This window comes from Sebastes fasciatus, chromosome 5 (genome assembly GCF_043250625.1).
Source record: "Sebastes fasciatus isolate fSebFas1 chromosome 5, fSebFas1.pri, whole genome shotgun sequence".
In the NCBI taxonomy this organism is placed as follows: Eukaryota; Metazoa; Chordata; class Actinopteri; order Perciformes; family Sebastidae; genus Sebastes; species Sebastes fasciatus.
In genome coordinates this window covers 9,507,876-9,520,520 of record NC_133799.1, presented here as the reverse complement: position 1 = coordinate 9,520,520, position 12,645 = coordinate 9,507,876, and the positions used below count along the sequence as shown (strand labels likewise).

The window sequence follows — 12,645 nt, the reverse complement described above, 5'->3', positions numbered from 1 at the left end:
TATATATACTGTATGTATATATATATATATATATATATATATATATATATATATATATATATATATATATATATATATATATATTATGCATGAGTACATGACTGGTTTGTTTTTAGCCAATATTTGAGTTTTAAAGGTTAAGTAGTGGTCACAGTCCCTGATATGTGCTGGTAACTTGCTCCAGGAATGTGTGCCTCTAACAGACATGGCATGTTTTTAAAACACACCTACATCCATGATGGTAATGAGGTTGCTAAATGGCCGGGTTCGGCCAACAGGCTGCCAATTGATTAGGCCTATCCTAAACAGACTAGCAAGGACAATATATCTGTGCAGTGGACAGGTGAAATGTTCTGTAGACACATTATCCATTCATATAAATCCATTCTAGCAGAACGCATGAAAAATGTTCAGTCCCCTAATCCTCTCTTTGACTTTGAAATTGTATAATATAGAATCATTTTTAAAGATTTGGTAAAAAATAACTTTTAATTGACTTAAAAGCAATGCTGCTCTCAGTAGTGATCTATGCAAACTGGGTTTCTCACAATTACACTTAACAAGTAATAAGCATGCACATTTTTCAAACCGAGATCTAATCCTGTCTGCTGGCGCTCTCAGCCAGATAGATATAAATCCTAGAAACTCCATTTGAAGACAGAGACTCTTCATTTGAAGTGAACATTCTTTTGAGAGAAAGATTGTTAACATGCTCGATACAGAAAATGTACTTCTCACTCCTAAAACATAAATGACTTTTGTGTGTCTCTCGTGTTGTTTTGATCTTTATGTCTTTGTGCTATGTTTCTCTCCACAGATATAGATGAGTGTGAGAACCCAGATGCCTGCAGTCAGATCTGCATCAACTACAAAGGAGATTATAAGTGTGAATGCTACGAAGGCTATGAGATGGACCCCGCCTCTAAGACCTGCAAAGCCGTGGGTGAGCTATTTATCACACACACGCTGGCACCCATTTGTTCAGGTTAAAGAGGCACTCTGTCATAGATGAATGTTCTCACCAAAACACAGACATGGGCACACATGTACTCGAAAGGAATCGCACGTAGAGACCAGCTCCTATATATATATATATATATATATATATATACACACACACCAATTACTCTCCCATTCCAGCACCCCTAGCTACTGAGGCGCATCCCACACTATTCTCACACTGTGGGATTCTGTGAAACGAGAGGATCGCTTTGTATGGAGGCCGTGCACGGCAATCTGTGCAAAGACAAATATTTGCCACCTTTTTCTGCGGTCCCCACTAATGAAAAGTTTGCAGCCAGCTGCCTCTGCTCTCCCTGGAGTGTCAAAGGATGATGTTGTGTGGGGAGGGGGGCCAGCCCACTCACTGTGGGACACAAGCAGGGTCTGTACCCTTCGTTGGCCTGGGTAAACACTCCGAGCAGTGGTATGAATGAAAATAAAATCTTGTCCTCAAAGTTGCACCAGGCAAGGTTGTTACTGGAAAATGGTCTGCCTTAAATCCTGAGGTGAAGATGCAACTGTAGCTTGTTAGCTGTACCTAATAAAGGCCTTTACTCACCGGGGGCATGACGAATAAACGACACGAAAATGCTAAATGCTCGCCTGCATATATTGTATGTAGCTTTTATTGTGAAAGTTAAGATCGGAAGGAGTCTGGTCTGCGCTACTTTTGTCAAGGTTGAAAGGAGTAATAAAGTTTGCTGTCTTGGTTCAAACTACGGAGCCTCCTTGTTGTTTCATAAATAAAGGCGAACCTCAACCCGTTCCACACAACGTGATTGGTTGATGCCTTTATTCGCGGTGCGAAAGCTAAGAAAATGACGCCACTTTTTTGCCGTAGAATATTCGCATTCTGTGTGAAAGTCCGATTTTCTTCACAGTATGGAAAAGTATGGAATTTGATTTTAGTAATTTCCAGGTCTGGATAAGTATGGAAAAAAAGAAAAGAGAGTATGGAAAAATATTTGTTCTGCTTTCTAAAATATACTGTAAAATTAATAATTTCTAAAAATAAATTGCTCGTACAAGCAGAGTGTTTTTCATGGAGTTAGGAGCAGGCGGTTAAATATTTACTACTGCGAAAGAATGCAACCAGAGTGAGCTTGATGTCGTCGAAAGCATGGCAAGAAGTATGGCGTGCGACGCAAAGCCAATGGACTTCCTCTTTTCTAGTCCCATGGTGAATTGTACATGAACATCGCTTCTGTTATAGAAGGGGTTGAAGATATACAGTTTCTTAAATTGCACTGTTTTAGCATTGCAGCTTCAACAAACAATGCTGTGCATTGAACTTGTTTGGGTTTGGTGTTAATTTATTTGTAAGAGCTGCAGTACCTAGGTGCAATCTTCTGGCAATTATTTGGCAACATAATAGTATAGGCTACATAGTCAGATTGTAACATACATGTTAACAGTTGGATTTTAATACCATTTATTGATTTAATAAACATCTAGCTATTTGTACTCAGATGTCAAATATAGTCTGGAAAATCAACGGAGAAGTCTGGAAATTTTAGTCTGTAAAAGTGGAAATGAATTTTTTAAAATGGAAAATAAATAGGAACTCTGGAAAGAACTCACAAAAACAACAGTTCAAAAAATTTGAATTAAGTGCACGAAAGAAACGCTGGCGGTGTGTAACAGCCTTTTTGAAAAGCTCCATGCTTATTCTGGGTGTTTTCAATTAGAACCCCCCATCCTCAGTCTTTTGACTGCTGGCTTTACCGATAACGACGCTGTCTGTCAAATACCATTCAAACACCAGCAGATAACGTTTCCTGACAAATTAGAGCTTCTGATGTGTCTTGATGTTATGATAAAAGTTGATATATTTTTTTACATCTGGCCGTGCTGAAAGCAGAATTTCAGTGTTGTCGGTAATGCAAAACTGTACATATTTTCCATTTAACAGAATAGAGGGGTGCCTGCAGACCTAGAGAGGATTGGAAACTATAATCAGTTTATTAGTGCTTCATCTACATTATAAATTATACAGGAAACATAGCCTCTTGCCCTGGCAGTGTTAATGCCTTGCAACTACCTCTTTATGGAACCTTTAACTGATTGAGTTACACAGCAAATTAACTTTTTTTTGAGGGACAAGAGAGAGAGAAAAGAGTGTTACTAGTGATTACCGCCATCGGTCTTAGGTTGAGTCATTATAGGGTGAACTGGTCTGGTAATGACGGAGCTTAAAGCAGAAAACAGGCCCTCACTCTTAAGCTAAGTGGCATAAAAACCACCATTGATTGCTTCATGCCTCTCTGTGTGAATCTTTATTACTGTTCGGCAGCGCAAACAGTCCCTGTCAGAGGCCAAGACATTTATTATAGGGGAGAAGAGGCAAGCAAGCAGAGGAGGAGAAAAGATAAATGGACGGATGGATGCATTGTATGAATATCTCTCTGCTCATTGAAGTAACGCAGAGATGCATCCGCGCTGTTGATTGTGGCAGATGTTGTTGCGTGCCAAAGGAAACAGCGTCAAGAGGAAGAGACAGGAAATGTGACAGGATTATTGTTTATGTTGAGGTTTATTTATTCAGAGGCACAAATAGATGGGACCATAAATACTGTACAGAGATGTTTGCTTCGTGAAGCTGACGTAATGTGGACTTAATGAAGCCTCATTTCGACTGTGAACTCATTCCTAGATGCACATATGTACGCCCAGTCACACACATGTACGGCCACAGACATCAGCATGCACTTTGGGGATTCCGGTCACATAAATGAACATGTAGTTATTTTGAGGAGTCAACGTTCGTACACAGATACCGGCCAGGAGAAGCGACGCATTCTGTGATGAGATGTGACATGTGTCAAGTGCCAATATCATTTGCACATATTGAAGTTAAGGCTGTTATTTGTGCTTCTATCTCAGGAAAACACAATGTCATCCTCAAGTTACACGCAATGGCTTTTTTTTCCTGCATTTTCTACGTGCAAGTTGAGCCTGTGCAGATGATTGAATGACAATAGCCAACTTCTGCTCTTTGTGTTCTCCAGCGTACAAAGAGTGCATTTCATTCTAATCCTGACATGTAGTTTCAGGCTCTGCAGATTAATTTCAGAGTAATATGCAACACTAGCAATGCTAATTAAAAGTAAAGTCCCAGATCGGAGTCGTAATGCGTTCCCTCCTCTAAGCTGGTGTTCGTGAATGTGTGTTGCGTGTTTGTATTAGTACGTGGCAGCGTCCATTAAGTCCCCTGAAGAAAGCCTTATTGCACTTCACTAATTGTATTCGTTGTTTCTGTGTTTTACACCTTTTTGGGTGTGATGCCACTCAAGGAGTCGTCAACTTGAGTTATTATTATAGAAGAGAGAGAGAGAGAGGAGTGTGGGAGTTACTATGCATGAGAAGGATGGATTCACAAAGTGGCAGTTTCTTGACCAGTTAAATTGTCTGTCTTACATAAATTATAGTTTATGCAAAAAGTAGAATAGAACAAGTATGTTTCTGTGGTGCTGTTCCTCATTATTACCATTATTTTGTCACAACTGACCATGTCAACACATAAACAAAATTACTGTAGCACCATTTCTAGAGAAAATGTTCTGCCAGTATCCAAATTTGTATTATTTTATCATTATATAATATGCTTAATAAAATGAAACAGTTAAAAGACGACCTATTATGCTTTGGTGCTTTTTCCCCTTTCCTTTAGTGTGTTATATACTGTAGTTTTTGTGCATGTACATGAACATTGAAGCATGTAAACAACCCATAATATAAGTATGCACCTGAAAAGAAGCATCCTCTTTAATGCTGCAACTATAACTTCAATCGCTGCAATAAAAACAAATTCATACTAGAATGGCACTCGGAGAGCGCAAACCTTCGCCAAGGTGCGCAACTTTAAAAACAGATCACAGCTCACAGCCGGCGGTAACGTGAGGTGGTCGGCTTATTATTAACACGGTGTGTTTCCGTGTAACGTATCGGCGGATGCCTCTCTCATTCAGCAGCCTTGTTATGTCTGTATGACGTTACACAATGTCGTCTCTCATCCCGTCATCTAGCGCTTTTGTCTTTCTCACCGCGGACGGCCAGCAGCTCCCGCGCACACATCCACACCATGGATGTATTAAGAGAACCCACACACGTATGTCTCTGCTCGAAGAAGGCGGGGCCATGCGTCATCAACGCTTCATCAGTTACACCGCGCATCTGTTATACCCTCTGGTTTTAATGCTCAGGCTGATTGGAATTCTTAAAAAAATTCATTAAAAAAAGTAATTTTTGATCAATTTTGAGGTAAAATTTGGCAGTAATTGGGCAGTAATAAGAAATTTCAAATAGGTTACCTGCTAATTATCACCTAATTACCATGAAATCTGAGGCCCTGTAAAATGAAGTGTTACCTAATATTTTAATAACGCAATTAACATCCACATACACACGACAACTAATTTACTTTTTAATGACAGTACATAAACTGAGACCTTTTAAGATAGTCAAATAAAAGTTTATGAAAAGTACAGACAGGAGTGAAGATGAGGAGGAGAAAGATGTAACAGCATGGAATACATCGCAGGTACATAAAGCAGGACACGCTGTCACAACGATGCAGAGGAAATTTACAAACTGCCTGTGGACCAAACTCTTGTTTCCTCCTCTTGTTCCTTGTTGTCGCTCTCATCTACAGTGCAGTGTACTGGAGGCTTAGCCACAGTGCCAAGAGCAATTTTTTTCCACACTTGACAGTTTGAGCACACACTTTTCAAAATGAGTTTCAAGCAGTGGTCAGATTTTCCCCATTGTCAAAATATTTTGCCATGGGACCCAAAGTGATGTGGAACACTGTCAAACCTCCTCTCAGAAGTTTTTTTCTGCAGTCTTAAGCTTTTAATAGACAAGCACAGAACACTTTATTCCGTCTGTCTGTAGGAATGTCGGTAATATTAATCCAGAATGTAAATTTGCACGTATATATTTATCATTTATCGTGTCTTTTATTCTTTCAATGAACTATCACGGCTTGCAATGGTCACAATTTTGGTGCGCAATTATTAGAAGGATTCTCTGGCCTTCCAGCAGAGACATAATGAAGCGTTATATAACTTGCTTTGTCATGAGGAATGCTAGCAAGTGGGATAACTTTTTGGCTTTTGACAGAAGGTTCATTTCTGTTCCCGGCTGCATCATCTATTCATCATTATATAGCATAGTGTGTATGACTTAACAAGCAAGGCTGACCCAGACATGTGTGTCTACCTCCAGACATAACATCATCCTAATAACCTCATCCACACTGGCTGCTCCTGAACATCCCCATCATCCTGCAGAATTTCATACCTGGCTTTGGTCTGACCTTTCCGTCTGTCTTTATGTTCTTACTTTGCACCTCCACAACATAAACATCTTCTTTGGTGCAAATCAAATCAATGTGCCCGCGGTGGCTGACAGCATTTCCCCAGCCCGTATTTATCTTTTCTCTGCATTATCTTAATTGGCTAACGGGGCAGAGCGGCCCCGAACTGGCAGTGCAGATTAAAATATATCTAGGGGACGCTGTTCTTGTTAAGAAAGCTGACTGTTGCTCTGCCGGGATACACTGAGGAGGGATTATGTTGCGCTTCTTTTTGATGACATCTCTAGTGTCATGCCCTGAAGAAAACAGTGAGTCAGCTTTTTTTCACTTTGAGGAGGACATATTGCTGCGACAACAGCAGTGATGAGGGATAAGAGATGTTGTCTCGAAAAAGTGAGTCAGGGGGATTGATGAAAGAGAAGTTGGATCCATCTCTGTTCTCATTATGTACATGCTGCAAAATGTTCTCTTTTTCTCATCCTGTCTTTCTCTCTCTTCCACCCTACCCACCTCACTTTCTTTCCTCCGCTGTCATTTGATCTGTTAATGTCTTTTCCTTCTTGCTTCCTCCCCAATTACATCCTCTTACTCTTCATTTCTCCATGACTCTAGCTGCATCCATCACATTTGCTTGTGCCTCTCTCCTTCTTGTTTCGTTCCTCCCTCTCTCTCTCTCTCTCTCTCTCTCTCTCTCTCTCTCTCTCTCTCTCTCTCTCTCTCTCTCTCTCTCTCTCCCTCCCTCCCAGCAGGTGAAATTGATGGTTTCAAACCTAGTAGTCAGAGGAAAATGATTGGATCCAAACAGTAGTAGAAATGTAATATTTTCTCCCTGTGCAGTAGCCCGTATTAAACCGGGGCTGAGGAAACCTATTGAGAGCTGGTTGGCTCTGTGTGAGTTTGTGTGTGTGTATGTACCTTGTTACGTACGTTTCTGCTTTACTGGTCAGTGTGGAGTGGAGAGCAACATGACAGATAGGAGAGAGAAGTGAAGATGAAGTAAAGAGAGATAAAGATAGAGAGGGAAACCGGCACACAGAGGTGTCTCTACCGTATGCAGCACAAATTAAGATATATTTTTTGTATCTGTGTGTACTAAAGAGGGAGTTGACCTTGTCAACTGCCTGACGATTATTCAAATGCTTGACTCACCTTCAGCCTGCTGAAAAAAGGTGCCCCAGGTAACTGATGTGCTCGTAGACAGCACGTATTATACTGTTGAAGAGAACCCAGAATCACACTTTTGACAAGCTGTTGTACTAAAAATAGAACGATGTGTCATGTCTAGTTGTTGGGGTACTTTATCCACTTGCACATTGTGCTTCGTTATTTCATCTAGCAGCAGGACACACACTCACATACATACAAACTATTTGAGTGGATGTGTCTTTTTTAAGGCTGCTTTGCTTTCAGTTAGGGCCACCTCGCATAATGCATGTGCTACTTTTCTGCAGAGCATAAGTGTGTGAATAATTAAGCGAACAGCATTATGTTGTGTCAAAAAGTACTCTGTGTGTGTGCAGAATATATTGTTTCTTTTAAAAGGTTAATTTGGATGATTTATTTATGCTCACATCATCAAAAATACATGTGTTAAGAACCTTAATAGTACAAATGCAATAAGAAAATAGAAATAAGAACCAACACTCAACACCGGCTATGGTATCTTTGTAGATGAGAGTATGTTTGGGTTTTTAACAGTGCTGCTGAAGTACATGTGAAGGGCAAAAAGAACTGGAGCACGCTTTTGCAGCCTTTAATTCGTTGAAATTCTTAGTTGACTAACACTTGTACGATTTTGTTGACTAATCGATTAGTAAAAAACTGAGTTTCTCCACAAAGAATCGCACAAAGAAATGTGATCATAAGTTTCTTAGAAATAAGTCATTCAGAATGAAAAAAAACATAAAAAACGACTAATTGACAAAAGAAATCTTATAGGACCAAAACAACCAATTAGTCAACTAAGGAGCCGTTTACATATAGTGTCTAAAAATGCGTGGAAAATGCCAGCCATGCCGCTTTCATCCTTTTATCCAAAGTGCTTGGGAGGTTGTGCTCCTGTCGCTTCTGCCGTTACTAAGCAACCAAAACATGCGTGCTGCGATGACAATAATGATGAAGTTGCCGTAATTTAGCAGCAAAACTGGCTAAACTAAACAAAGTGAAAACAAAGATAAATGCATTTCCAGCACTGTAAATCCCCCACAGTAGCTTTACTGCTCGATTTCTCTGTCAATTTGGCTGACCTTTCAACGGGATGTTGTGATGTCCTCGGACAGAAAGGGTGAAGCTAGTCCGTGAGACAGATGGTAAAGCTCTTGGTAGCCCTGCACTGGAATGATTGACTTCTCCTCCGTATTTTTACCGTAGACTGATCTGAAACCGTACGGAAGAAAGAAAAGATATCTGCTGGCAGTGATTGGTTGTTCCTCGTCACATGACATGCAGTACGCGCTGCTGTGTTGCAAAAGTATAACTATTCTCATCTCAAAAAACGCGGCATGTGAACGGCTCCTAAGAGGGGACAGGTCTAACTTTAATAGTGCAAACAGACCAACGTTTTGACACCACTGTGTCTTCATCACAGTCATGGAAAATACATATATAGCCAACAACATAAAAGAGGTGTATAATTGTCATTGGACAGTTGGTTGAACTGAATTTCAAATGAATTGGATAATGGATCCAAGGGCAGAAGTTGTCATGGCTAAGGGATATGTCATGTCAGCATCACTGTTTAAAACATATTTTTTATATCAAGTCAACATCTTTGATAATTTCCTGGTCTTGTTGATGTGGTAACACATGACAGCACGTAGTTAAATCAAGCTGTACTGCCAGTGAGCAGCAGTAGCAGGAAGTCAATGTGACCTTGTCTGTCTCAGGCTCAGGAACAGTGTGGATTGCATTACATTAACAAAGATGCAGGTATGCAGGTTCACCTTTCAAATACAGGTTTGGGATGTGTGCTACAATTTATGTGTCATTGTCAAGATCAGCAAATGTTTCCTTGTCACGTATACACTATAGCACACTTATGATTGACAGTGTTGCAAATGGCCTATGTCTAGTAGAGAGTGGTTTGAGAATGATAAATTAATTCTTTTGGGGGTTACTATTGTAGGTTGATGGCTGTCAGGGGTCTCCACATATCTCCTGAGAGTTGTGGCCTATCTAGTGTCCAATCTCGCCGATGTCTAGGTGTAAATAAATGGTTCCTTCGGGAGACGTGCTCATACATGATTGTGACGTGAATGTCTTTTCTGCTCCATCAGGAAAGAGTCCATACCTGATGTTCACCAACCGCCATGAGATCCGTCGCATTGACCTGCTGAAGAGTGAATACACGCAGGTGGTTCCCACGCTGAAGAACGCAGTGGCCCTGGATGTAGACGTGTCCACCAACAAGATGTTCTGGTGTGATCTGTATCATCGTAAAATATACAGGTAAACACACAAACACACACGCACACACACACACACACACACACACACACACAAACACACACACACACACACAAACACAATAAACAGTACATATAATTTGTGTGATGTTTGCCATAACATGTGATGCAAGTTTTAGGTGTTTGGAAAACGCTCTTCCCTCTTTCTTCAGCCATTCTGTCATTCTGTTTCTCCTCTATACATCCACCTTGTCTGCTTCAACTTGTCACACCTCTGGTAGAGAGACAGACACACCTGGGGGCTAGTGTGTGTGTCTGTGTGTGTGCGTGTGTGTGTGTGCGTGCATGCATGCGTGCGTGTGTGTGTGTGTGTCATCTGTCAGGAAAAGGTGGAGCTGTTTGTCCTTCACACACAAACAGTAGGTGCACACACACGAATACACAAGCTGTAGGTATATCATGACTGTGTGTGCGTGCGTGCGTGCGTGCGTGCGTGCGAGTGATGGCTGGCAGGTAGTGGGAGGGGCCCTCTATCATCTCAGCTGAGCCATATGCTCCCTCTAATTTCACTGCCTCAATAATCACCACCATTACTCATCTGCATACACACACACACACACACGCATACTTCCACATAAAACTCATGTGTGATACACTCAAGGGCTTGTGACAGAGAAAGGACAAATTAACTCATTCGTCATGATGAACTCTAAATTTGGAAGCAGCAAATAAACACAAACACAGACACTTTGAATGGTCATCAACAAGTGAATTTGTACAGTTAAATATGCTTAGAGTTGTTCTTGTTATGTTTTTTTTAAACATAAAAGTATACCATCGGCTCCGTGTTGCATGATATCATTTTAAAGGACTGCCATACAATCTAAAACCCTCAGTTTACAAGTACCTTTTAGATCATCTGCTCCTTTTCATAGTTCATCTGCTCCATAGTTTTAAAATCCTCAAGGCCTTGTTAAAGATACAATGCCCGATGCTACAGTACATAACAGCTATGTCACACACAAGTGCTAAATATGCATTTATATTTTGTCTGGTTCCATATCTCTCAATTGCCCCCCACATCTACCCATTTGTTCAGCGATTAGCACAGGTCTGGTGCTCGTTCACGGCTGTTTCCCCCAGTTAGAGAGACCAATCAGAGTTTTATCAGCAGCATTAAGAAAGGTGAAGTCATCTTCCATCATAGCTAACTTGCTACCAATCTACATCCATTAAAAGATAGTGACAGAAAAATGATGAGAGGTGGTAGGGGGATCTATTGGCAGAAATGGAATATAATATTAATAAGTATGTTTTCTTTAGTGTATAATCACCTAATAATAAGAATCGTGTTTTTGTTATCTTAGAATGAGCCGTTTATATCCACAAAGGGAGCGGATCCTCTCTTCACGGAGTCCAAACAAACAGACAAACCAAACACTGTTAACTTACCTGTTATGGCCGGAGTTGATAACGTTACTCACTCCCGTCACCGCCGCTCTCTCTCTCTTGCTTCACCAGTCACTTCCCATGTACAAACACACTCTACGCGCTGGCTCTGCTCCAAGAGAGAGAGGGCCATTCGCGTTTTCGCGTCGACCATCATAGCTCTCCAACACGCTTGGCACACAGGAGAGGCTTCAGTTGGTTGCAATCTCCTCACTTCACCACTACATACCACCAGATCTACAACACACCGGACCTTTAAATCGACATATTTCTTCAATGTTTTTGAAAAATATTACGTAAACTGCTCTTAGCAAATGCTTATTCCCTGTCTTTATTACTTGGTTTCTCATATATAATGTGTCAAGAATGCTTTCCTAAGGATGTGATTAATCGCACACTTTACTTAAGCAACTTACTCTCCAGTGCAGTACTTTTCCTTTGATAAGGAGCAGTGTACCAAATAGAAATAGCTGTGTATTTAAAAGTGATTCATCCTCATTGTCCCTCACTGCGACGGTGTGGTTTTCCAGACTAATTCATAGTGATTAGCAAGCTACGGGTCGATGACTTGTTAACTTCTCCCTGTGATGGAGATGTCTGTTGCAAACAATAATACAGCCAATTAAAGATGCAATCTGCTCAGTGGTCTTGGACTCATCTGTCTCTGTCTTATTCTTTACACCAGTCTGCCCTCTATTCATCCCTCCAACCTGTTCATCTCAGTCTATCTGAATATGTGTAACTAAAAACAAGGACGTAATGAATAATTCCAATACTCTGTGACAGGGTGGTATGTTTTGTATTTTTTTTTTATCCCACACTTGTCAGTCATTTGCAGTTCTTAAATAGACCACTGTTGCACTAATAACATGAGGGATTTCGTCCAGTTTGCTCCAGACCTCATTTTAATTTTCAGTGTGTGAGACAGGTGTTATAAACTCTGGGACACAAGAGAGATGCTTTAGATTATCCATCACAAGACAGCAGCAGGCTAACTTTCCCCCCATAGATGAAGATGTCTGCAAAGCCAATTAACAACACAAGCTGCTTACAAGTCCCTCACTCATCCATCTCCGCCTCATCCTTCGCTCTGACTACCTCATCAGCCTTTAGTTAAGCTGCTCTGCCCTTCCATACTTTGCTAGAGAACTGTAGGCTATAAGATAACAAAATAGGCAAAAGTATTTCAAATTAAACGATTTCAGTTAAAATAACATTTGTTACTTCATCTAGGGAAAAAGCTATGTTTTAGATGATCCTAGGTAGGCCTCGCTGCCGCCTTCAACCTGCTCCGGCAGGAGGTGGAGAGCTCTGTGCCTGACTGCATCATGGATGTATAAAGAGAACCGGATACAGCGCTCATTCTTATGAGAGTTGCTCAGTGGTTCATGAAGCCAAAACGGCTCGACCGCCGATTGCCCGGATTATCCAGCGATCTTTCACATCCATTGGGCCCATAGAGCAGGCGCAGTA

The 12,645-nt window shown here is 40.9% G+C and overlaps 1 protein-coding gene across 9 annotated transcripts in view; it reads left to right on the top strand.

The window, feature by feature from the left end:
- The window catches only part of lrp8 (low density lipoprotein receptor-related protein 8, apolipoprotein e receptor), a 205,526-nt gene that overhangs the window by 156,346 nt on the left and 36,535 nt on the right, over nucleotides 1–12,645 (top strand). For all 9 annotated transcript variants that reach the window (XR_012593882.1, XM_074634971.1, XM_074634966.1 and 6 more), the window contains exons 9-10: nucleotides 818–943; nucleotides 9,595–9,766. Coding sequence is in view for 8 of the 9 variants with exons in the window: in XM_074634971.1 (XP_074491072.1) it covers nucleotides 818–943; nucleotides 9,595–9,766 (298 nt within the window). In the remaining variant the exon portion in view is untranslated. The remainder of the gene's footprint in view (nucleotides 1–817; nucleotides 944–9,594; nucleotides 9,767–12,645) is intronic.